This window comes from Stegostoma tigrinum, chromosome 29 (assembly GCF_030684315.1).
Source record: "Stegostoma tigrinum isolate sSteTig4 chromosome 29, sSteTig4.hap1, whole genome shotgun sequence".
Lineage (NCBI taxonomy): Eukaryota > Metazoa > Chordata > Chondrichthyes > Orectolobiformes > Stegostomatidae > Stegostoma > Stegostoma tigrinum.
Genome location: NC_081382.1, coordinates 17,641,290 through 17,668,147, shown reverse-complemented (window position 1 = coordinate 17,668,147; position 26,858 = coordinate 17,641,290). Strand labels below are relative to the sequence as shown.

Below are 26,858 nucleotides of genomic sequence, written 5' to 3'. Positions count from 1 at the left end.
TACAGTATCGATTTATATCCTGAGGGTGTTCCAAAGCGCTTAACTTCAGACAAAAATAGGCAACCAACTTGTACAGAATTAGGCCCCACAAATAGCAGTGAATAAAATGGTTTGTTAGAGACAAAATAACTGCAGCTGCTGGAATCCAAGGTAGGCAAACAGGAGGCTGGAAGAACACAGCGAGCCAGACAACATCTCGAGGAAAGGAACAGTCAAAAGTCAAGGTATTAACCTTCTTCAGGACTGGATTTGAGGGCAAGGGGGAGCTGTAGAGAAAGAGTTAGGGGAAGGGGTAGAGGCAGAACGGTGGTGATTGGCAGACACTGGTGATAGGTACGATGTGGTTGCTCAATGGGAGGAATGATTGCAGTTCATGGCTGGAAGGGCGGGTCAGAAGGTAGAATGGAAGGGAGTTGGTGGATAGGTGGCAATGTTATTTGAAATTGGAGAATTCAGTGTTGAGTCCTCTGGCCCGTAGGGAGTCCAGGCAGAAGACAAGGTGTTGTTCTTTGTGTTGTGAGTCACTATGATGCTGGAGAAAGCTGAGGACAGACATGTCAGAGGGGGAGTGGGACAGGGGGTTGAATGGGTGGTGACCCCAGGTGGTTAGGTTGGTGTTATGGGCCAGGTGAAAAGGCTCTTGGTGAACCAATCACCTAGCCTATGTTTGGTCTCACCGACATAGAGAAAACCACATTGGGAGCACTGGATGCAATAGACTAGGTTATAGGTTTCGTGACCTCTCCATTTCCATTTCTGGTGACAGTTTACAGACCAACATTTACTATAAACTCATGGACTCCATATTTATCTAGACTACACCTCCTCCCACCCTGTATCTTGCAAAAACTTCGTCACTTTTTCCTAATTCCTCTGTTGCATCTGCTCTGACAAGGAAATGTTCCACTCTCAAGGATCCCGGATGGCTGCCCTTTTCAAAGAACGCTCCCCCCCACCCCCACCCCACCCTGTCATCCAGACAGTCCTCCAACGTGCCTCCTTTATTCCCTGTTCCACAGCTCTTAACCACCCCTCCCCTCCAAACATAAGATAGGGTCACCCTTGTCCTCACTTACCACTCCAGCAGTCTCTGCATCCAACATATCATCCTTGAACACTTCCACCAACTCCAATTAGACCCTACCACCTGGAACATCTTCCGCCCTTCTCTACCTTCTGCAAGGACCATTCCCTTTGCCATCGTTAGTTCATGCCACACTCCCCGTCAACCACTCCAACTTGCCCGCTACCTTGCCTATAACCATAAAAGATGCAACACCTGCCCACACACCATCTCCCTCATCTCCATTAAAAGCCCTAACCAGCCCTTCCAAGTGAAACAGAGCTTCACCTGCATCTCCTCCAACCTAGTTTATTGCATCTGGTTCTCCTGATGTGGTCTTCTCTACGTCGGTGTGACCAAACGGTGACCATTTCGCTAAGCACCTCTGCCTGGCCTAAAACGGCCAACTGATCTCCTGGTCACTGCCCATTTCAACTCCCTGCCCGACTCCCCCTCCGACATGTCCATCCTCGGCCTCCTGCAGTGTTGCAGTGTCTCGCAATGCAAATTTGAAGAACATCATCTTACCTTCTGTCCAGGCAACCTACGGCCCGGAGAATGCAACATAGAGTTCTCTAATTTCAAATAATGTTCCCACCCATTCCCCGCCTCCCCTTCCAGCCCCACCTCCACCTTTCCATTCAACCTTATAACCCTCCCTTCCAGCCACCAAGTGAATTCATGCCTCCCATCAACCAACCAAGTCATACCTCCTAGTAGTGCCCACCTACGACCATCATTCCACCTCCGCACCCCCCACACTCTTTATCCGCAGCTCCCCGTACCCCCACAGCCAGTCCCATCTTCAGGAGCATTGCCTGTTCCTTTCCTCCAGATGCTGACTGGCCTGCTGTGTTCTTCCAGCCTCCTGTCTGTCTAAAATGATTTGTTAAACTGTTTTAATTACAATTAGTTGAGGTGTAAATGTTGACCTGAAAAACAGTTGAACAGTGCCTGAACTCCTGGAGTTCTCTCTGCAGTCCACCCGAGAGTCTTCTCTGCAGTTCACCTGAGCAGGCAGATAGAGCTCAATTCAACAGCTCCCCCATACATAATATTAGTAGAATTCCTAAATAAATTCAGAGTTATTTAGGAAGTGCTTAAATGTCTGACTTCCACATTAGCTCAAAAATTTCAGTAATTTTTCCCATTGCAGTGCACGTACTGAAAACATGCAAGTTTGATTTCAGTTGGGTACAATTGCTTGATCTGTTTGCTTAAAGCTATCCACTGCAAAAAAAAAGTATCAATGTTTATATCACATCCTGAAAGAAGATACATAACCTTTAGTGAATCTGTCTAGCTATAACTTTGTTAGTTCAGCACAACTATTAGTTCCTCCCTTTTTGTCCTGAAATAGTCCAACATTATACCAATCAGTCCCCAGATACAACCATTGGTTTTACATGTTAAATTGGCAATGATCATGGAATATTAAAATAAATCTTGTGAATGTCTTTGTTGACTCAATTTGATGTTGCATCTTTGAGTTAAATTTTGTTATTTCTAGTTGTAATAAATCTATTCAACATGATAATTGATCTATGTTTAAGGTTAAAGTTGTAATTCAAGCCACAAAGTGGAATCAGAATTTCATTATTTAAAATCAGTTCCAATTGGTTCAGAAATCACTTCATGCTATATGATGTACTACAGTGTTTGCCACAGATTTTGCTAACTATTGGAATATTAACTATTGTCAAAATAACAGTTACTAAAATATAAACTGCAACATTTCGTTTTTTCTTTTCAAGGTATTTGGCAACATTGCACTCGATGATGATGGTGCAATTAATCGCCACAATAATTTTAGGACTTTCTTACAAGCCCTAATGCTCTTATTCAGGTAAAATAACAGAAAATATAAGTTTTGCAATTCAAAGTGATCCAGTGCTAACACAAGTTATGACTAATGCGACAAATACTGTGACATTACAAGTTTCAGGACTGATCCCAATCAATCATTCCAAGAATATAGGCCTCGAATTTTCTCAATGCTTTTCACAGTCAAATCATTCCCAGTCATAGTTTCAACATCTGAAAGCAAAGATAGAGTAAATGTAGTAACTATTACATTGAAAATGTTATCGGTTTATTATTTCAGTTGAGAGACCAAGCCCCAGAATACAAAATTTCACAAGGGCTGAAGACACTAAAACTACAAAACAGTTTGGTAAGTGGTGTTTTCGTAGTCTGGAAGCAGGCCATCCAACCCATATTGGCCCTACATCCGCTCCAGAACTGCCAGCCGGCACATCTCCAGACACTGTTGACAATTTGGCTTGACCAATCCACCTGACCTGCACATCTTTGGAGTGTTATGGGAAACCAAAGGAAACTGACGCAGACAGAGGGAGAATGTGCAAACTCCACAAACTCCACACAGACAGTTGCCTAAGGTTGAGATTGAACCCGAGACCCTGTCACTGTGAGGCAGCAGTGCTAAACACTGAGCCACTGTGCCACCCTTTGTTTTTCAGGAATTGAAAAGCATAAGAAGGAAATCTAGGAGAGATGAATAAAAACCAAAAGCACCGTGGATGTTGTAAATCAGGAACAAAAACAAAGTTGCTGGAAAAGCTGAGGAAGAACTGAGGTTCTGAGCAAGGGTCACCGGGCCCGAAACATTAACTGTTTTCTCCTCCACAAATGCTGCCAGAACTGCTGAGCTTTTCCAGCAACTTTGTTTTTGTTCCATAATTGAGCTTCTTGTGAAGAAGGTGTTTGAGCAGAAGACTTCAGTGATTCTTGATTTTAAACACAGTAAGATACAGTGAGGAGTGGGAGAAGGAAAGAGCACAGGAGGCCACTTTTATCAGTCAAAGGAGATAATGAAATCAATGATATCATCTGGCTAATGAGTGAGAATCAGTAGCTATTGTGTAGACTTGAGAGCCTTCACAAAATTATATCTTGAGAAATTGAAGGAGATCTAATTTCAGTTGAGGAGGAGATTTGATACCGTTTCCAGCACTGTAAGGAGGGAGTCAGTTGTTCAAAAAAGTGACCAGGTGGAAGTGATGAAAGATCCAAGAATCCTAAATAATGAATAACAGTCAGAGAATGAATTATAGATAACGAAGTGTGGAGCTGGATGAACACAGCAGGCCAAGAAGCATCTTAGGAGCACAAAAGTTGACATTTTGGCCGAGACCCTTCATCAGAAAAGGGGGATGGGGAGAGGTTTCTGAAATAAATAGGGAGAGAGGGGGAGGCAGATTGAAGATGGATAGAGGAGAAGATAGTTGGAGAGGAGACAGACAAGTTAAAGGGGCAGGGATGGAGCCTGTAGAGGTGAATATAGGTGAGGAGGTTGGGAGGGGATAGTTCAGTCCGGGGAGGACGTACCGGTCAAGGGGGCTGAACTTTGACTTGTCACACAGATGGACAACTTTGAGGGAAATTCGATAGCCATGTATAAAGCTTTAAAAGGGACCATCTAGATTCAGACAATGACTATAGCAAAAAGCAATGTTGTTCGGCCTGTCATGTTCATTTCAGCTCAGTAAGGTCGGTTCAGAGGGACATGGAGGTAAACAAACATAGCAGCAGCCCTATCCACTGGTACTGCCTTCCAGAACAGACGTTGTTTGCTGCAGCCATTCCTGTAATGGACATTGGCTGTCTCTTATTCTGTTGTGTTGAAACAGGTGCAGCCTATGTACATGGTCTTCAATACATTTCTGCATTAGCATATGTAGCTTGCAGTACATGCTAGCATGCTTGCTGATTCACCTCTCATTACACTGCCTTAGTCAACCTAAGTTAACCTGCCCAATTACAAGCAAATCTTGGCAGTTAACATTCAGTCATATTAACCAGTGCATTCTCAATGGCAATGACTCTACTCACCAGAGTTCACTTACCAATAACGCAGCGCTCTCCTGTCACAGTGATTGTTGGCTTCCCCCTTATATTGGTATTCTTACAAACTGTCCTGATGAGTAAGAAGAAAATTCTTGATGAGATGTTTTCTTTTCAGAATTACTGAAATTCTTTGCTACCAAATGACTGATTCTGTGTTTAATCTGCCAAGTATCCATCATTCCACAAGACTGGCTATGCCTTTTGGAAGCTTGTCACTGTCCTCCTCATAGTTCACAATACATCCACGTTTTATCACAGTCAGATTTTGAAATTGTGTCCTATGTCATCTGTGACTGCCCCTCAATTTGAGAATGACATCCATTCAGGATCACACGTTTCTCACATGGATCCTCATATGCCTGAACAAGGTGATTCCTATGGACATATGGGACGGGATTTCCAATAAGCCACTGGGAACCAGAGTGAAAACTTCATTTCATTTTCTTTCCTTCTTTGAAGGAACAGTACCTCATCATCAAGGTATTTAGACTTGAAGTGCAGTGCAGTGCAGATTGGTCAAGTTGGTGCCATTTTGAATGATTGGTAACAAACTCCCTCCGGGGATAACATCAGTGACTTTCAATGAGAGGTTCAGAGTATCATTTTGAAGTGTTCATTTGCTTCCCAGCATACAAACCATTTGTGAGATGGCTGGCAAGACTCTTTCTGACCGTTAGGTCTTGGTGTCCAGTCCAAAGAATCTGTACAATGTAGAAACAGGCCAACAAGTCCACACCACCCCTTCAAACAGCATCTCACCCAGACCCATTCTCCTAGCCTCTCTCTGTCTGTCATCCCACGGCTAACACACCTAACTTAGACATCCCTGAACATCGTGGGTAAACTAGTATGGCTAATCCACTGAACTTGCACATCTTTGCACTGTGGGAGGAAACCCATGCAGGCAAAGTACAAACTGCACACAGACACCTGAGGGGGGAATTGAACCCAGGTTCCTGGTACTGTGAGGCAGTAGAGCTAACCACTGTGCCATCCAGTCAAAGATGATTTTGCAGGAACTTTGTCTTATGATCATGAAGAACACTTGTGTTTGTTCAATGATCAATGGTGACTCCACAGGATACAGTGGAGGTACAGCTGATGGAATTCCTCCCATACTCTCTTATGTATCATTTATACATATCTCAGATCTCTGCACTTCAGGAGTGTAGTGGTCGCAATTGCTCTGATGTACTGTCTAGTACTTTTCAGCACTTTTTGTCGTCCAGATGGTACAAGCTTTGAAAAGATCATTGGAAATAAAATCTAATGCCAGTCAAAATGATTAGTGGAAGGAAAGAAAGAGTGTAAGGACGTTCTCTGCAAAGATCATTGCAATGCAAATTAGGTGAAGAAAAGCAAACCAAAAAGATTATTTTAGTTTTTGAAGATATGAACTAGGCAGTTAAGATTGCAGTGTGAGCTGGGAAATCACATCAGTTGAGAAAGATAATTTTGGCAGGGGGCCAGCTGGGGATTGAATGGTAGATGGACAGGAACACAACAGTTGATGCTTTCTTTCAACAAAATTGTGTTTAACAATTCATAAAGTGGATTCAGGGAATTTACACTGAAATGTAATGTTTGCTCAGGTAGTTTCTGACTGATCAAGACAGCAGATATAGTTGACGGAATATTCATGAAGCAACAGAAAGATGGGCCTAATTGAACTGAGATTTGGTGCCAGATCTGACAGAAGTCGAAAGAAGAGAAACAAAATCTTCCATCTAAAATAGGGTCTGTCCAAAACATTATTTAGATCCTTTTTTTCTCTGTAAAGGAGGCTGTTCTGCCTAATCTTTAATCGCTGCATACTAATTGAAACCTCCACTCACACAACTCTGAAATACATTTCATTTACTTAAACATGCTTTTCATATTAAGACATGACAGAGAATTAAGAGAAGTGATTGTTTACCCGAATAGCGGGGGCAGCGTTTATAGAATCCTTACAATGTGGAAAAAGGCCATTTGGCCCATTGAGCCCACACTCAAAGAGCATCCTAGCCAAACCAGTCCCCCACGATGGCTAATCCACTTAGCTTGCACATCCCTGGACACTGGGGTAATTTAGCTTGGCCCATCCACCTAACCTGCACAGCTTTGGATTGTGGGAGGAAAATGGAGCACACAGCAGAAACCCATGCAGATGTAGGGTGAACGTACAGACTCTGCGTGGACAGTCACCTGAGGCTGGAATCAAAGCTGGGTTCCTGGGACTATGAGGCAGCAGTGCTGCCCCATCCCTAATTGCCCTGGAGAAGGTGGTTGTGAGCTGCCTGCTTGAACTATTGCAGTGTCTCAGTGCAGGGACACCCATTTAGGATGAAAGTTACAGGATTTTCACCCAAGGACACTAAAGATGTGGTGATATAGTTCCCACTTAGGATGCAGTGTGGCTTAGAGGGGAAGTTGCAGGTGGAGATGTTGTCATGCATCTGTTGTCCTTGTCCTTCTGGTTGAGTGAGAAGCTACGTACAGGCTTTATGATCATTCTTGATAGAAAATTGCACTTTTCCTTCCCTTCTAAAGATGCAAACTCATGTTGACCTTCTGTTACAAGGGCAAAGCACCCAACTGCTCAAAGAGTGAAGGAGTGAGATTTTAACCATCGTGTTTTGCTGTGAACACACATCTGGGCCCAAGTCAGCCCTCACAGTGTCCACCTTCCAGCCTGACAGCAATCAGGTGTTAGGAACCTTAGCTAAAATTTTCTGCGTCTATCCGAGAAAGACTAGAGCCAACGATGGAATCTTAACTGCCACTCCATCCAACAATTGCTGACACAGTACTGAGAAAATTGATTTCAGACTTTGATGAGAAAGCAATCCTACCCATGTGAAATCTGAATGCCATTGAACAACATTCGTATCTCCTAATTCCCAAACAAAAGATCACAGAATTTTAACAGCACGAAAGGATATCATGCCACCAGTTCACTCAGCTCTTTGAATGAGTTGTCCAATTTAGCTCCATACCCTACCTTCTCCCTTGGCCTCCATAAAATTTCTGTTCATGTCCTGTGGTCTTCTGAAAATTGTTAGAGAATCCATTTCCATTATCCTTTCATTCCATATCTTAACAGTCTTCTTATGTGCACAGAAACATCTTGTTTTCATTTAAACAACCCTCTTTTCGTGTTTTAAATCTCTGTTCACTTACTTGAAGAAACCATTTCTTTCAAATGGCTCTGTAAAAACCCCTCAATTTTCAATAAACTGTACCTTTTTCGCGCCAACAAGAATAATTACAGCTTTTCCAATCTCTGGCCATAACTGAATCCCCTCATTTCTGGGGAATATCATTCCTAATCCTCTCCAAAGCCTTGGTATCATTCTTAAAATGGGATGTGGATGTCTACAGTTGGAATTTGTTTTATTTCGTGAAGTTTGATGAGAAACTGTTCCTGTTGTCTTATTTGAAAGAAACTGGTGGGCTTAACATTGTCTCTACATGAATTTGGAAGGAGATAGAAATGGAATGACATTATTAAAACCTTGAAAATATTTTTTGCAGGAGTGCCACTGGAGAAGGCTGGCATGAAATTATGCTGGCATGTCTGAGCAAAAGCCCATGCGATAAAGACTCGGGAACGGAAAACAATGAGTGTGGAAATGATTTTGCCTATTTCTACTTCGTATCTTTCATTTTCCTTTGTTCTTTTCTGGTAAGTTTGAAGCTTTGTAACACCAAACTGTTCAGCCCAAAGATTTCAGGCTTCTTTCCTATGCAATGCACCATTTAATCCTTTGAACTGGTCAGTGGAATTGTTCTGTCAAATCTTTTCATAATGCATGGAGTCTATGTTAGCCACTGTACAACATATGTAAGACTATTTAAATGCAAATGAGGAATTTACACTAGAGAACTGCTCATTGGAAATGATGACAGAATTTAGAGTACTTTCATAAATTCAAGCACTGATGTGGTCTTTTCATCTTTTTAAGAGTCCTTGATTATTTACAGTTTGAAAGGAAAGATGGGGCTAAACTCAATAGCATATTATGGAGACACCCAGCATTTTTCACTTATGCTTTATGCATGGTTCAAAAGATTGGTGATTACAAACATGGAATACACGTGTGGGAGTAGGCCATTCCACCTTTGAGTCTGCACTGCCATTCACTATGATCATGTCTGATCATGCAATTTCAGTATCCCACTCCTACTTTATCTCCACACACCATGATCACTTTAGCCACAATGGCCACGTCCAGCTCCCTCATATCTAATGAACTGGCCACAACAGATTTCCATGGGAGGGAATTCCACAGGTTCACAACTCAGTGAAGAAATTCTTCCTCATCTAAGCCCTGAACGGCTTGTCCCTTTTTCTTAGACTGTGACCCCTAGTTCTGGACTTCCCCAACACTGGGAACATTTTTCCAGAATCTAGCCTGTCCAGTTTCATCAGGATTTTATGTTTCTATGAGAGCCCTCCCCCTCATTCTTCTAAATTCCAGTGAGTACATGCCCAGTCAATCCAGTTTTTCTTCATATGTTAGTCCTGCTATCCCAGGAATCAGTCTGGTGAACCTTCGCAGACTAAAACTGCTCACAAAACTCAAGGTGCAGTCTCACCAAGGCCCTGTATAACTGCAGGAAGACATCTATACTCCTATACTCAAATCCTCTCGCTATGAGGGCCAGCTTGCCATTAGCCTTCCTCACTGTCCACTGTCCCTGCGTGCCATATTCAACTGATTCTACCTTGAAACTCATTTGGATTGTAGCATTTTAGTTTAGCTAACGAAGTTTTTTTCTCAGCAATTGAGTTAGATTTATTTTCATGTTTTTGAGCCCTTAGTTATTCACTCCCCTGTATTTTACTGATCGTATTCTCCAGGCAAGCCTTCAGCACCGCACTCACCATCCTCCTTCTAGGTCAAATCAAAGAAATGCTCATCATCAACTTGGTGATCCAGATGGTTATAGCTGCTTTAGTGATATCCTTCAGGTTAATATGAAGCAGTACATGATTGTGCCATCTGACTCCTCTTCTTCTTTCTCTGCCTTAGCTGGGTATCTTCACTCAAAACATTGCTGAATGTTTTGCTTTGTACTTGGAGGAGTGTTTTAGAACTTAACACAGGGCATAAACTATGAAAAAATGAAACATTTCTCCTATAAAGTAGCAAGTTATACATGGTCTCTTAAAAGTCAATGTTGGCCAATCTGTATTTAGTAAGTAGTTTAAATTACTTCATTTCCAAAGACAGACATAAGGGATTCTCTCAAGACATGGTATAGTTAATAGATTTTGATCTTTGTTCTTCATGTCGATATAGCTTTCCTATTACATGAGGGCTGCAATAGGGGAAAAGAGGATAGTGTGAGAACCTAGTGGTGAATCTCTAGAATCTGGAAATTCAACCCTCACAGTATAACTGCTTTATATTTGGGATTCTCTACGTTTAGGGACAAAAATGTAAGAATGCAAACCACATTAAACTCATCTCTCGCTTATATTTTATGTTACCTTATTTCAAACAAAACTATGAAACAAAATGCCTCTGAATCCGAATAGGCATTATTGTTTGCAGATGTTATATAAAATATTGGGATCAGATCAATGACAAGAAAGCTGTGCAAGATTGTGCTGCAAATTACTAGTTAGATATCCCAATAGCACAGTATGTCAGACTGTGCTGTCGAAAGACATCATATGAAATTGTGATTCCTCCAGTTGTTCTGATCCCAGTCACAAAGTAAGTAACTGATGAACAAAGGGATTGTGAAATGACTGCTTTTGGAAGGACACATTGTATTTTGTCTTCAAATTGCAAGTAACTTACTAGATTCCTGGCATCATGTCTGCTGCCCATCAGCTTACCTTGTAAGTTGGTTCATCTCATGGGTAATGTAAAATACAGGGGAGTGAATAACTAAGGGCTCAAAAACATGAAAATAAATCTAACTCAATTGCTGAGAAAAAAACTTCGTTAGCTAAACTAAAATGCTATTTTTTCTTTTCAAATTATTACTGGAGAACTGTCATGCCCTGAAGTATCAAGTGCAATTCAGCATTAGGGAAATCATAGGCAGTGTGGATTTGGAGTGATAATGGCATTTACATAATCTTAGTTTAACTCATGTTTCAGTTTTCTCTTGTTCAATACTGAAAAAAAGGACTTGCACTCAATTTCTCCCTCAATCACTAAGCAAGGAACTCATTAGCGTACTCATCTCTTAAGTAATTCCCAGTGCTGCTCCTGTATTTATTCGCTAGAACTGTAGAAAAACAGCAAAATTTCTACTTTTCATTCTCCCTGGAGTACTCTAGTGCAGGCACCAGCTGCAGCTCAGTGCCTAGAATGGTCATTGCTCAGTCAGAAGGTCCTAGGTTAAAAATCACTAACAAGGTATTTGAGCATCTAAAGTAGGCTGACAATACACCGCTGCACTAAGAGAGTGCTCCTGATTCAGGTGAATGTGAAAGCCTGACATTATTTCAAAAAAAAGAGCAGGAGAGTTCCTTCTGGTGTCCTGGACAATATTGATCCCTCAATCAATATCATTAGGATAGATTAATTGGTCATTGCTAAAATGCTATTTGTGGGAAATGCTGTGTGCAAAATGGTCTTCTTTTACATTGTAACAGGGGCTGTATTTCAAATGTATTTCACTAGCTGTAAGGTGCTTTGGGACCATCTGAGGATGTGAAATATGCTGTACAAAAGCACATATTTCTTTTTCCAGACTGGCCTCCTGGTATCAGAGGCTAATTTGATGTAGCTAATTTGATGTGTCTTTGAGCTACAATATATTGCAGGCATCTCTCCCAATTTTCATTGACTTCAGTGAAAATAAAAATCAAGACGTATCTAAAATGGACAGCTGAGTCAATCTTGCATGTTCTACCTGATTGCTCCAAGTCAAATTGAACTTCAGTGTATTGAAACAAGCAACCGGCAGCACTGCCCAACTGGCAGTTTAACAAATGACATCAGATTTCAATTTCTGCTGGACAGGAGGAAGAAGTATGATCAAGCTACTGCAAACTGCCTCAGAATTAAAGCAGGATTTTTAATCTCGAAAGCTGAATTCTCAACAATTTTGTGTAATTATCATACAATCACAATGCCAATCTCCAATGCTGCTATCGAACGTACATTACCTAACTTAATGGTAAGGTGGATTGCAAGAAATGGGGCCGTTTAAGACAGAAAAACAAACAGCTTTGGAATATAATGACATTCCCAACCAGTTGTGTCCAAAACCTTTCACTTGCTGCATTCAGGATGGAGATTGCTAAAAATTATGCTTAACAGCTCTAGGTGTTGGAAGAGGCATTATGTTGATTACATTTAGCAGTAAAACTGAAATTGATTGATTCAAAAGGTAAAGTTTAAATTAGACCATTACATGCCAGTTTTCCTGCCTGGTTTTGGATGCATGCAAGGTGAGTAGTTTGATGGAGATTAGAAATTCTTTTACAAGGACTAATACCACCCATAGACCTAATTGACTGTAACTGATTGCCAGGATTGCATAACTTCTAAAGGAATGAGCTGATGAAATTAGAGGCCAATTGATTTTAAGATTGCTAGCAACCTTTTTACAAACCCTTTTGATCGTGTTTATATCAGTTTTTGATGCTCTTTTCCAAATTGACCATCCAAGAGAAATTAACCAAGAACTGTAGCCTAGACATCAATGACCATTAAATTAGCTGAGCAAAAGCGAACATGTTTATACAACATTTCTTGTATATAATATTTTAAAAGGATATCTGAATCATTATTTGAAGCAAAATAATATCTCAATGTGGGAGGCCAGTTAGGTCAGTTGGCTGTAAAGCTTGAGTATAGCTCAGAAAAGGACCAGCAACATGTGAAAGGTTTGAGACCCGCTTCCTGACTCTGCCTTAAGGCAAAATAATGGAATAAACTGCACTTTGGCAACAGACAGTTAATTCAGAATGGTACCAGAAAAAGAACAACAATACCCCTAGATAAATGGTGAACATCAGAATGTTGTCGCAGTTTCTGGCTTCATGTCTGTTCAAAACGAAGAGTTTAAATTTTCTAACAAGTTACTCACATGTTTGAAATGAAACCACTTCCCAAGATTTTTTTTCTTTTTGACTACCTTGAGAGCTGAAAGTCTGTTTATGAATCCAAATGGCTGAGTTCTTGCCCAACAGGGCTGGTCTAACTTTGATTTTAATTGCTGCGCGTTAACTTAATTATAATCTAGTAATTTGTTCACTCCAGAGAAAAAGCTTGTCTTTGTATTCTTCACGTTTAGCAACAGGTGGAAACCTTCACTGAGAATCACCTTACTGCATGGCAATGTCGGTCATATGGTATTTCTGCAAGTGTTACTTATCTATTTAATGAAGGACATACAAGTATTTATCACTCAGCTCAATTCAAACCAAAATGTTGCAATAATTAAGCTTAGAAATATATATTAACAGATATTTAATGGCCTTATGAGAAATGACATGGGATTTACATTTGTAGTCTAATACCATTTGAAGCTTTCGCTTTGCCAGTTCTTAACATATTCCATTCTTTCTCTATAAACCCCACTTGCCTACAACCCCCAAACATCACTGTACGCTAATAATGACTTCTTATACATCCTTGATGTTATTAATCTTAAACTTTCAGTTACCTAAACCCTGAACTCTGGTTTGCTCTTCCAAACATCTCTGTGTCTCTCTTCTAAATAAAAATGCTCCTTAAAACCTAGCTTTGTAATTACAATTTTGGTTATTCACCCTAATATCCTTTTAAATGTCTCAGAGTGGAAATTTGTCTGATTATGCTCTTGTAAAGCACCCCGGGACTTCTCTTTACTGATGTAAAGATTGTTATATAGATAGCTGTTATTATTCTGTTTTCCAGTGTTGCTCATTTGGAAAATAATTATTACATCTAAGATTATCCATACAGATGTGGCTTTGAAATGAGAGAGCTTTTATCAAGGTTATTAACGCTGATTAAGAGCAATATGTTGAATAATGAACTGAAAGAGTCAGTCACAGCCATGGAAACTGGAGCACCTCTCAGTCCAAGAATCCAATTAACAAATGCAACAACCTGGTGCTTCAAGGAGCCGAACAGACACTAGAAAATCACTGACCTTCCGTGCTTCAGGCAGGAATGCTGGTGATCAAGGAATTGTCTGACATCACAAAGAGGCAATCTACATGGGTTTCAAGGCTTCAAACCTCCGTTTAGAAAGATAACATCATTATCAGTCAAGCACCATAGTGGAACCAACTCGCAAACTAGCCAAAATGTTAAATTATCCAGTTTGTCACAGCTTCAAAGCTTGCTTCTTGCATGAGGCTGCCATCAGCAAACATTCCATAATTCAGGCACATTTGCATTAATCGCACTGACCTTTCCTATGCTAATAAGCACTTTGATGCACTACAGATGTATATTCAATAGGACCAGATGTCGCTGTATTGATTTGGAGGCCCATTCCTCAGACATGACATCATGGTAAATTAAAACAAATCTTAGCAAAAGTCTTTAACCACATAGCGCAGTTTAGTAGCAGAAAAACTTCAGTGTATTTTAGTTAATCAACCCCATCTAGCTTTCATACCTAGATTTTTAGGTTTTGTCACCTATTCCACAAAGAAATCTGCAATTATATTTTCATTCATCAAACTTGTGGAATCATTTAGCAGGGTGAAGCAGGCAGTTCTGGTAGTTCACAAGCTAATTTATGGTTATGTTTTCCTCTGTTCCAAAGGACCAGGAACAACGTCTGGTTCCCCTCTGTTATTTTTATCCTGCCATAACAAAAGTGGGAAAAATACTGTTGAAAACATCATTTTGTTGGAAAAAGAATGTTTGCAAGAAGGGCTTAATTTTGTTTCAACGTAATATTGCATTATTTCTTCAGATTTGGTACTTTTTATGAAGTTTTGATCCTCTTAATATAGCTAAGAGTAAAGAAAGATGATACCAAGAGCTGCAGATACTGTAGTCAGAGACAACACAGTGTGGAGCTAGAGGAACACAGCAGGCCAGGCAGCATCAGGGGAGCAGGAAAGTCAATGTTTCGAGTCTGGACCCTTCTTCAAAAATGGGGAGGGGGTGGAAGGGACCCCAGAAATAAATAGAGAGAGGAGGGGTGGGGCTGTGGAAGGCAGATAGGATGGTGATAGGTTAATGCAGGCAGGGAGTGATGGGGATTTGTCAGTGGGAAGGATAGGGCCGATAGATTGGAAGTAAGATGGACAGGTTGTGTCAGGTCAAGGAGGCAAGAGGGAGGATAGCTGGGGCTGGGGAAAGGTGAGTGGAGTGGTGATAGGTGGATATGGGTAGGGGGAAGTAGGGATTGGTCAGTGGGAAGGGTGAGGCAGGTAGGTGGGAATGAAGATGGACAGGTTGTATGAGGCCAAGGAGGTGGAGATGAGAGGGAGGATTGGATGTGGGATGAACCCGTGGGTGGGGAGATTTTAAAACTGGTGGGTTCTATGTTCAGGCCACCAGGCTGTAGGCTCCAGAGGTGGAATATAAGGTTCTGCTCCTCCAATTTGCATGTAGCGTCATTGTGGCACTGGAGAAGGCCCAGGATGGACATGTCACCAAGGAGCAGGAGGGGGGAGTTAAAATGGTTAGTGACCAGAAGGCAACTCTGGCCTATTGTGTTCCTGCAGTCCCACATTTTGTTATCTCTGACTCCAACATCTACAGTTCTGGCTATCTCAGCGACTGGAAGATGTTGTCAGTTATCACGTACAGAGCACAGATGCTCTACAAAACAGCCCCTGAGTCTGTGTCTCACTGATGTAGAGGAGGCCACATAGGGAGCAACAGATACAGTAGACAAGGTTGGGGATCTACAGGTGAGCCCATGTTGTATATGGAAAGTTTGCTTTGGACCTTGGATGAAGGTAAGGAGGGAGGTGTAGGGATAGGCGTAGCACTTTCTGAGGTTGCAGGGAAAGGTGCTCGGGGTGGTGGGATTAGTGAGGAGTGGACAATAGACTCATGGAGAGAGCGGTTCCTGTGAAAAGCAGATAGGGCAGGGAGGAAAATATATCTTTGGCTGTGGGTTGGATTGTAGGTGGTGGGAGTGCTGGAGAATGATACAGTGGATTTGGAGGCTGGTGGGGTGGAATTTGAGGACAAAAGGATTCTGTCTTTATTTTTGTTGGGGGCAGTGGGTTTGGGGGCAGAAATGCAGGAAATATAAGAGATGCAGTTGAGGGCATCGGAGGTGGGGCATTTGACAATAATAAATTAAAATCAATAATAAATTATAATCAATAATAAATTAAATCAAAGTATTTTTTCCTTGTTGAAGCTTTCCTCAGCCACAATCACATGAAAAACATGGGTAAATATTTTATTCCACATCAGATCTGGATAGAACGAATATGATCACTGTGAAATATTACCGACAACAGGCGCAAAGAAGCGCCTTATCCAACATTGAGTAACTTCTTCATCATGGTAAACAAGGGTGAACTGTCATTCACTCCTTATGTAATCTTGAAAACTTAAATGGATCCACCTCGAAGGCCCCTCATCACAAAGAAAACAAATCAAACATCTCTAATGATTCATCACAATTTACCTTTGTGACAGCCAGAGTCATCTTTAATAGTTTACCTCACATTGTCTCCGCACTGGTATTTCCATTGGTCTGAGTAGGCCAGAAATGTACTAAGTGAATAATACGGGCTTGACTGTTGACGTTCAGAGCAGTATTATAAAAGCTTTTGATTTGTAATGTATCCCTCTGTTAATACAGCTGAGTACTCTTCTTAGTCTTAAAAAAGATTTCTGGATGCTGGAAATCAGAAACATAAACAGAAGTTGCTGGAAAAGTTCAGCAGGCCTGGCAGCATCTGTCGAGAGAAAGCAGAGTTAATATTTTGGATAACAAAGTGTGGAGCTGGATGAAATCAGCAGGCCAGGCAGCATCTCAGGAGCACAAAAGCTGACGTTTCGGGCCTTGACCCTTCCGGTGACCCTCCTTCAGAACTCCGGAATCTGCCAGATCCACTAAATTTTCCTAGCAATTTCTGTTTTTGACTCTTAGCCTCATGATCGACTGCACTGGAAAGGAAATACATGACAGAGATGTCTCTAGAATTCCTTTCCCTGATCAATGCATCATATTTGCAGTTCCATTTGCTAATTGCTGTTGCTTTTAGTTAATTTCATCTTTGTTCACATTAACTATATCCACATTGGCTACCAAATGCTGGATTTCAGCATTTTCAGAAATTAGTTTTGCAAATGTTCATTTTTTAAAAATTAACAGCTTTATATTAATCAATTATTTAATGTGATTGTTTTGTTTCTTTTTTCAGATGTTGAATCTTTTTGTAGCTGTTATTATGGACAATTTTGAGTACTTAACCAGAGATTCCTCCATCCTGGGACCACACCACTTGGATGAGTTCATTCGTGTATGGGCGGACTATGATCCTGGAGCCTGGTATGTGAAATTGGCTTTATTGCTGCATAACAATGTCTGATACCTGAAATGATCATATAATCTTTGAACAGTAATGGGGATAGTGGTGTTGTCAAACATGTGTGACGTCAAACAGTTAATTTATAGAATGGAGAAAACAATTGATTTGCGAGCAATACACTATCAAGCGTATCGTTCATAGAAACATGTTACATCTGGCTTTACTTATCAGTGGCTTTACATTTAAAAGATATAATAAAAGTGAGCACCAGTCCAAAGAAGTTGCTGAATGTTTTGCCAGAAGGCAACAGTCATCAAGCAGCTCAAAGCAATGTCATAATATGATCGGGTCAGCTCCATTTTCAAAGAATTGAAAGGACTGGTAAAATTCTGACAATATTTTGTTTTTAGTTCTGTCTTTTATCACACCAGGGGTCTCATTGTGTATTTCACCATTCGTCAGCCAAGACAGTTCCAATATTCGCCAATACCCTTACAAGTAAAGGTTTCTGTAGTATGCAAAGGAACGTCCTGTGGTAACGGGTCTGCAGTTTTCTCATTTCTCATTGTGACATCCAGTTGATTTCACCATGTGGTGATTCAGCTGAGACAAGGAGCTTCGTTATATGAAGGATATTGCATGAGGATTCCCTACTGTTCATGCTATATGCCATTGTTGCCACTGACTGACTGACAACGTACTGAATGTTTTGAGTTACAGCAGAATATTTACAAATGCTTATCTGCTTCCATGTTTTTTTTTGATGCTTACATTTTGATTGTACTTACATCTGCTCATTTCCACATGAACAGTCATAGAGAGGCAAAAGGTTGGATTTAATTACTTTTGGTAGCTTGACAGAGGAGGATTGGAAAGTAAGTTGTCCACTTGTTCCCAATACCATGATCTCAGCTCGATACATTGAGCATAGGTGACCAACTGCTCACTGCCTAGTGTGGAAGCCAATGAGTTATGGTAGGAAGGTGGTCTTTGCACTTGATTAGGAGTCTCACCCAAGACCTTATATAGCAGAGTGGCTTGGCCATGAAGAACAATTCAATCATGTTGAAAGACCCCTGGCTCTCCGAATCTCTTTCTTTCTGCAAGCTAAAATAAATCATAAACCATACGGGCACTGCCACCTTCATCTGCTAAATCTGCTGCCACCTGCAGCCCTAGTCCCTGTGGCAGGATCTTTAGTTCCTGTTTTGTGCCACCTCTTAATAACTGCTGTAAAACACTCCCAATTTCCGAGTGGCTCTTTAACAATCTCAATAGCCTGTTAACTGGTAATTTTAACATGGAGAGTGGGCATGTGATTTTGGTGCTGTATGTCACGCATCATTGTGGAGACTAGCGCAATGATGACATATTGCTGCGCCAATGTAATTTAGTGTAATTTTCCCATTGCGTTAGATCTGGGGTTGCAGGGTTGTTGCTGTTTGCCTGAGGTGATGGCTGCCTATGGAATCTGGCCCAGTGTAACGAGTTCAAAAATGAGTGGTATTTCATGGTCTGACCTAAAGGGAGTACATGGAAGTTGAAGGCAAAATGGGATATATCATTCTTGTATGGGAACCAGTTTAGAAACTGTCGTAGTAAATATAATTTAGAAATACTTATGTTAATGACCCCAAAAGTGTACAGTAAGCCTTCTGGGCTGCAGTGATTCATCATTTAATCCATCAACTCACTTTGTAAACATTTAAGTACATCTGACAGAAGCCTTAAGATAAATGAAGGAAAGGATTCCAAAGTTCTCCATAAAGGAAGACTTGCCTGAAGCTGACGGATTGGGTGAAAGTGAAATAAGACTTTAAAGCATTGAAACAGTCCATGTTTTAAAACAAACGCATGTGATTTATTGACCATCTAAGGCCAACCAAGCTTTGATCAGAAGTTGTTGTGACTGATTCAGGGATACATTTGTTTTGCCACAGGTACTTTCATTTTGCGGTTATCGGGTGATAATTCGGCACACCTTGTTATATTCTATTTGCAAAAGCTGCCTGCCTTTGGGAAAACTGACCCTGTGCTGGAAGAATGTCGTTACTACTAGGAGTCACCTGAGACTGTGGATAATCATATCGGCAATATTAATTAAAATTAAGTTATCTGACGAATGCTGAAGGGACAGGGTGGAACGTAATTAAGGGTGATCAGGCTGTCCAAGGGAAGGGTTAGTCTTAGAAAAAGCTGAAAACCTGTGGTGAAAATGCTCAACAGATTAGACAGAATCTCTGTGGTAGACAGAATCAGGTAATGGCTTGGGTTTTCTGCTGTCTAGAGGCTCCTTATTTCAGCTTGAAAAGAAGTAGTGCATTGGGATCCTACAGAATCCCCATTTTCCACTACACCTGGAATCCTATAAAAGTGTCCATTTAAATCAGAAACTTTGGATGATTTGAATCAAAATAAGTAAAATAGCCATCCGGGAAAAATTTAGATGATTACGTGCGTAAATCTAACTCTCAAGTAACTGATAAACAGGCCCCATACTTACCTCGCACACCACAACTGCACTTCCACCAGACCCCTTATACTCCCAGACTCTAACCAACCTCCACTCCTGCTGGTTCATACTGTACTCAGCCTGATGTCTCTTTACCCCGCATCGCTCTGGACCAGACCCAACACTATCTGATAGTAATATAGTCCAAGTCAGATCCGAGATTGAAATCTGGCTTGATAGACCATAACTTTTTTTTGTAATGGGGAGGCAATGTCCTAATGGTATTAATTCTGGACTGTTAATCCGGAGACCCAGGTAAAGTTCTGGGGAATTGAGTTCAAGTCCTACCATGGCAGATGATGGAATTTGAATTCAATAAAAATCTGGAATTAAGATGACCATGAATCCATTTTTGATTGTCAGGAAAATCCCATATGCCATCCTCGCCTGGTCTGGCCTACACGTGACTCCAGATCCACAGCAATGTAGTTGAATATTAAGTGCCCTCTGGGCAATTAGGGATGGGCAATAAATGCTGCCCACCCAGTGATGCCCACATCCAGTGAAAGAATCAAAGAAAAGATTGGTTACCATGATGGTTAATCATCGAATATGTTTAAACAAGGCTGCAAGTGTTCTTCAAGAAAATAAAATATTTATTACACAAAAAAATCAAAGCTTGATATTTGACAGTTCAGAATGATCCAAATATAACCAGCACATCAACGTTTTGAAATGTTTCCCAACAATATCCTTTTACAGATACACAGTCCCAGACAAATATTGCATTGATCTCAGAACTTTAATTCCTTACTTAACTGTTCTCTTTCTTGGATTCCTGAGACAATTTTAGTTCTTTTTTCTAGTGACAATGGCCTTGAACCTGCTTTTAATTTCAAGCCTTCTTGAAGCTTGAAAACTTCTTTACAAACTCTCAAAACTTGTGGACTTCAGAAATTAAAACCCTTTTGTTCGGGTGACTGTTCTCCTGAACTGACAGCTTGATTATTCTGCTCGGAGGAAGCTTCTCTTCTGAACTGAAAACATTATTCTTCTGAACTGAGATCAAAATCGACGAGTGGCCCCTGGACTGTTTTCTGTGTCTGCCATGAACTCAGCAGTATAAATGTTTTATTAATTAATATCAGGCATCCTGCTAGGCACTTAACTGAATCACACACTTTCTTGGAAATGATGTACCTGAGTCACTGTTGCAAGTCATTTTGAAATATCTATAAAAAAGAGCTACCTTCACAGAATTGAAACCACAATCTAACCGCCTTTATTTATTTAATATAAATTGATCTGATGTTAGATAGATGTTATATATAAATTGTATATATAAATTTTGTTTCACATTTCTAACCTAGGAAAGATGAGGTTTGTTTTATTTGTTCAAAGCTGTAGAATTTTGTGTCTTTATCCTGTTAGTAAGTAGCTGGAATCTCAAGCTTTGTCTACTTTAAATTAAGAGGAAAGCTACAGGCCCTGATCAGATCATAAAATAATTTGACATCCTTGTTTGCGATTGTAGTAGAAGAGCTGTGTGCAAGGTATATTGCAACAATTAAATCATACATGAATAAAATGATTCAAGAAATCAAAACGTAAATAAGCCGGGATTAGTGAGCAGAAGGGAGAATAAGAAAAATCCTAGAACGTGCATCAAAGAAACAAATTCAGGAGAGAGGGTGACATTAGAACTGAAAAGACACAAAAGGAAGTAAGAAAATATGAAAGAAATAAGAACAAAACCAAAAAGTACATGCAAATGATGGGTTTTGTGGGTGGGATGGATGTCTGCTTCTGCTTGTTCCCGAGGTATTATTGCATCCGTCATATTGGTTAGATGCTGTGAAGTGTTGCTTCTTAAAACATTTCTTGGTTTAAAGTTGGTTTGTATTAAAATTTTTCATCATAATGGGAAGCAGCATTATAGAACAAAATTTACCAGATGCTGCCTGGACTGGAAGACAGGTCTTTTGAGGAAAGATTGAAGGAACTGGGGCTTTTTTCATTGGAGCGAAGAAGGATGAGAGGTGAATTAATAGAGGAGTACAAGGTGATGAGAGGCGTAGATAGAGCTGATAGCCAGAGACATTTTCCCAGGCTAGAAATGACTATCATAAAGGGGCATAATTTTAAGGTAATTGGGGGAAGGGATAGAGGAGATGTCAGAGGGAGGTTCTTTACTCAGAAATTTGTGGGTGCATAGAATGCGCTGCCAGCAGTGGTAGTAGAGTCAGATACATTAGGGACACTTAAGCAACTCTTGGGTAGTCACATGGATGACAGTAAAATGAAGGGTATGCAGGTTAGTTTGATCTTGGAGTAGGATAATAGGTCGGTACAACATCGTGGGCTAAGGGCCTGTTCTGTGCTGTACTGTTCTATGTTCTATGTTGCAAAATTCTCCTATAATGCTTGCTATTGTATCTCAAACATACTTGATTAATAAACCTACTCATGGAACACAATAATTTTCATTATTCCATCTGATTGAAGGAGGTTATGCTTCCAGGAGCTGTCATTTGAGCACAGTAATATTGAGTACACTCTAGATTAGATTAGATTCCCTACAGTGTGGAAACAGGCCCTTTGGCCCAACAAGTCCACACTGCCCCTTGAGGCATCCCCCTATAACCCACACACCCCTGAACACGACAGGCAATTTAGCATGGCCGATCCTTCTAGCCTGCACATCTTTGGACTGTGGGAGGAAACCAGAGCACCCGGAGGAAACCCACGCAGACACGGGGAGAGTGCGCAAACTCCGCACAGACAGTCGCCCGAGATTGGGATCGAACCCGGGTCCCTGGCACTGTGAGGCTGCAGTGCTAACCACTGAGCCATTGTGCTGCCCTCTTCTTGATGATACTTGGCTTCTGTTGGACGAGTAAGACCGTGTTACTCTTTGACAGGTGACTGCTTTCCTCTGATATCACAAGAACAATTGCAGCCCTCTTGTTTCTGATCAAACTATCCATGTAGCCAGAGGATTGACAAGCAACAGCAGACCGTAGCAGATATTCGCTTGCTTTCTGGCTAGAGCTGGTAAAACAGTGGTTATAGAGTAATTTAACTGAACATTCAGTTTTGTCAGTTTTTACCTGATCCTGCTGCTGATTAGAGGGTTTCAGTATTCCTTCTTACCCTTCTTTTGTGCCTTATAGATAGATCCTTATAGTGGATCAGCTTTGATGAGACAGGAGGTGTGCAATGCAGTACAGAATTCCTAGCTTCTGACATGCTCTTGTCGTCAAAGTATTCCTGTTGTGTGTTCAGTTCAGTTAAGGACAGTGTAACACCCATATTTTGAGACTTCTGATCCTTCGTGACAGGACGACACTTGTTGACAAAGCGTGGTACGCTGGACAGTTCCAAAGAGCTCATGCACCATTTACACATGTGGTTCTCAATGGTTAACCTTCCCAGCAATACGACTCACCATACTGTATTCCCATTCGTTGTATACCTGAGCACTTTCTAGCAGCACCTACTGGTTCATAGATTCTAGCTGATTTTCTTCCCATTCTCTCTCTCTCTCCCCCATTGCTTAGCGTATGGGTGCTGAGACCAGCCATAGTTCTGAATTTTACCAGAAATTGGCTAAGCGTAATTTTTTTTGAGCTTCATGAATGTTACTCTTCATGACACTTGTCCCAAACACACCTAATTAACCATACACGGTGCTGCTATGCCCATTGGTCATTACAGGGTTGATCGATCCGAGTATCAGAACCTCATCCTCAAGGAAGCCCAATTGTCTAGTCCACATTGGCCCTGTTTGAAGAAACGGCTGCATGGTATTGAAATTTGGCTTCAGTCAGGGGCTTGTGTAATGGAATCATCAGCCATGGTCACAGAGGCTAGCCCTTGTCCCTTGTAAGACATTTTTCCCCTCTTACACAGCAGGAACATGAGAGTGAACAAAGGTATGGGCTTCATGGCAGCCCCCAGAGAACTTGGTGCAGAATTCTAGGATGTAGTACCGATGATTACAGGTGAACTGCTCATTGAAGAAATGGAGTCCTTTTCGACTGATGAACTCAGTAATGCTGTGACTCAATCCTTTCAGTGTGACATGTATCCTGTTTATTACATCAGACACCCATGGGAAGCCCAAAGTCACCTGATTTTGTATTGGGGAAACCAAATTAAGAGAAATGATCTGACAGAAACATCATTAGTAGTAGCCTCCCTACATTTGTGGGTGCATAATTAAGAGAAGCCACACAGGCTTTCAGATCTTTGGAACTAACAACATAGGAAGAGAAAACGATGAGATTCTGAGGAAAGAGTGTAGGAATTTTGGCAGGAATTTAAAAGGTGGTTCTCAAGGGTAGTAATATCTGGATTATTCCTGGTGCCACAAGCTAGTAAGAGTAGGAATGGGAGGATGGAGCAGATCAACACATGGCTGAGGAGCTGGTGCGCTGGGGGGAAGGATTCACATTTTTGGATCATTTGGAATCTCTTCTGGGGTAGAAGTGACCTGTATAAGAAGGATGGATTACAGCTGAATTACAAGGGGACTAACATACTGGTGAGAAGACTTGCTTAGAACTGCTTAGGAGGATTTAAGCTAGTAATTTTGGGTGGGGGGGGGGCAGTGGGTGTTGGGGTGCGGTGGTGTTGGGTGTGGAGTTGGGACCCAGGGTGACAGTGAGGAAAAAATCTGAGACTGTTGCAGATGGAGAAAGGAGCAAATCAAACAGTCAGGGCAGGCAGGAACAAAACAGAGAACAGTGTCAGACTGATAAATTAAACTGTATTTATTTCAATGCACGAGGCCTAAAAAGGAAGGCAGATGAAGTCAAGGCAGAGATGGAAACATGTGAGTGGGATATCATAGCAATTACTGAGACATGGCTCAGGGACAGACAGGACTGGCAGCTTAATGTTCTAGGTGTAGATGCAAGAGGAAGGATAGAAAGGGGTGGAGGGGTTGCAATATGGAAAACATTATGGCTGTGCTTAGATTAGATTCCCTACAGTGTGGAAACAGGCCTTTCGGCCCAACAAGTCCACACTGCCCCTTGGAGCATCCAATCCCCCTATAACCCACACACCACTGAACACTACGGGTGATTTAGCATGGCCAATCCACCTAGCCTACACTTCTTTGGACTGTGGGAGGAAACCGGAGCACCTGGAGGAAACCCACACAGACACAGGGAGAATGTGCAAACTCCACACAGACAGTTACCTGAGGCTGGAATCAAACCCAGGTCCCTGACGCTGTGAGGCTGCAGTGCTAACCACTGAGCCACCGTGCCACCTGTGCTAAGGGAGGGTATTCCTGAGAACACATTCATGGAAGCTTTTTGGGTGGAACTGAGGGAAAAAAAGAAAGGGTTGACCACCTTATTGTGATTGTACTACAGAGCCTCCACCCAGCTAATAATCAGCAGGTAATTAAGAAACAAATTTGTAAGGGGATCTCAGTTATCTGTAACAATAATTGGTGGTTATGGTAGGGGATTTTAACTTCCCAAACATAGACTAGGACTGCTGTGGGTGTTAAAGGATTGGATGGAGAGGAATTTAAGAGTGTATAAAAAATTTTCTGATTCAGTATGTGGATGTACCTACTACAGAAGGTGTAAAACCTGACCTGCTCTTGGGAAATAAGACTATGGTGTCAGTGAAGGAGCATTTTGGGGCCAGTCACCATAACTCTATTTGTTTTAAAATAGCGATGGAAATGTGTAGACTGGACCTAAAAGTTAATGTTCTTAATTGGACGAAGTCCAATTTTGATGGTATTAGGCGAGAGCTTTCAAAAGTTGATCAGGGGCAGATGTTTGCAGGTAAAGGGATGACTGGAAAATGGGAAGCTTTCAAAAATGAGATAACAAGAGCCCAGGTATGTTCCTGTTAGAGTGAAGGGCAAGGCTGGTAGGTGTAGGGAATGCTGAATGACAAGAGAAATTGACATTTTGCTCAAGAAAGTGAAGAAAGCATATGTCAAGTACAGACAGCAGGGATCAAGTGAATTCTTAGAGGAATTCAAAGGCAGCAGGAATATACTTAAGAGGGAATTAGGAGTGCATAAAGCGAACAGGAGATAGCCTTTGCAAATAGGATAAAAGAGAATCCAAAGGGATTTTATAAACACATACGGACAGAAGAGTAAGTAGGGAGAGAATAGGGCCCCTTTAAAGATCAGCAAGACCACCTACGTGTGGAACATAGATGGGGGAGATACCAGTTTAGTATATTGCAGCAGTGTTTACTGTGAAGAAGGATATGGAAGATACAGAATGTGAGGAAATAGATAGCAACATCTTGAAAAATATCTGTACTGCAGAGGAGGTGGTGCTGTACGTCTTAAAACTCATAAAGATGGATAAATCCCTGGGACCTGATCAGGAAGCTGGGCCCCTTGCTGAGATATTTGTATCATTGATAGCCACAGGTGAGATGTCAGAAGACTGGAGGGTGGCTAATGTGGTGCACTATTTAAGAAAGGTGGTAAGGAAAAGCCAGGAAACTATAGACCGATGAGCCTGACATTGTTGGAAGGAATCCTGTGGGACAGGATTTACATGTATTTGGAAAGACAATGGGCTGATTAGGGACAGTCGACATGGCTTTGTGTGAGTGAAGTCATGTCTCATTAACTTGATTGAGTATTTTGAAGAAGTAACAAAGAGAATTGATGAGGGCAGAGTGGTGGAGGTGATCTATATGGACTTCAGTAAGGTGTTCAACAAGGTTCCTCAGGATAGACTGGTCAGCAAAGTTTTATCACATGGAGTACAGGGAGATTTAGCCATTTGAATACAGAACTGGCTCGAAGGTGAAAAACAGAGGGTGGTGGTGGGGGGTTGCTTTATAGACTGGAGGCCTGTGACCAGCGGTGTGTCACAATGATAGGTGCTAGGGCCACTGCTTTTCGTCATTTGTATAAATGATTTGGATGTTAACATAGGAGATGTGGTTAGTAAGTTTGCAAATGATACCAAAATTGGAGGTGTCGTGGACAGTGAAGCAGGTTACCTCAAACTACAACAGAACCTTGATCAGATGGGTCAATGGGCTGGGGACTGGCAGATGGGGTTTAATTT

General features: G+C 41.3%; 1 protein-coding gene across 2 annotated transcripts in view; it reads left to right on the top strand.

The window, feature by feature from the left end:
* cacna1ba (calcium channel, voltage-dependent, N type, alpha 1B subunit, a) overlaps nt 1–26,858 on the top strand; it is a 566,885-nt gene that overhangs the window by 487,869 nt on the left and 52,158 nt on the right. For both annotated transcript variants that reach the window (XM_059638405.1, XM_059638404.1), the window contains exons 36-38: nt 2,818–2,909; nt 8,447–8,597; nt 17,226–17,353. In XM_059638405.1, the coding sequence (XP_059494388.1) occupies nt 2,818–2,909; nt 8,447–8,597; nt 17,226–17,353 (371 nt within the window). The remainder of the gene's footprint in view (nt 1–2,817; nt 2,910–8,446; nt 8,598–17,225; nt 17,354–26,858) is intronic.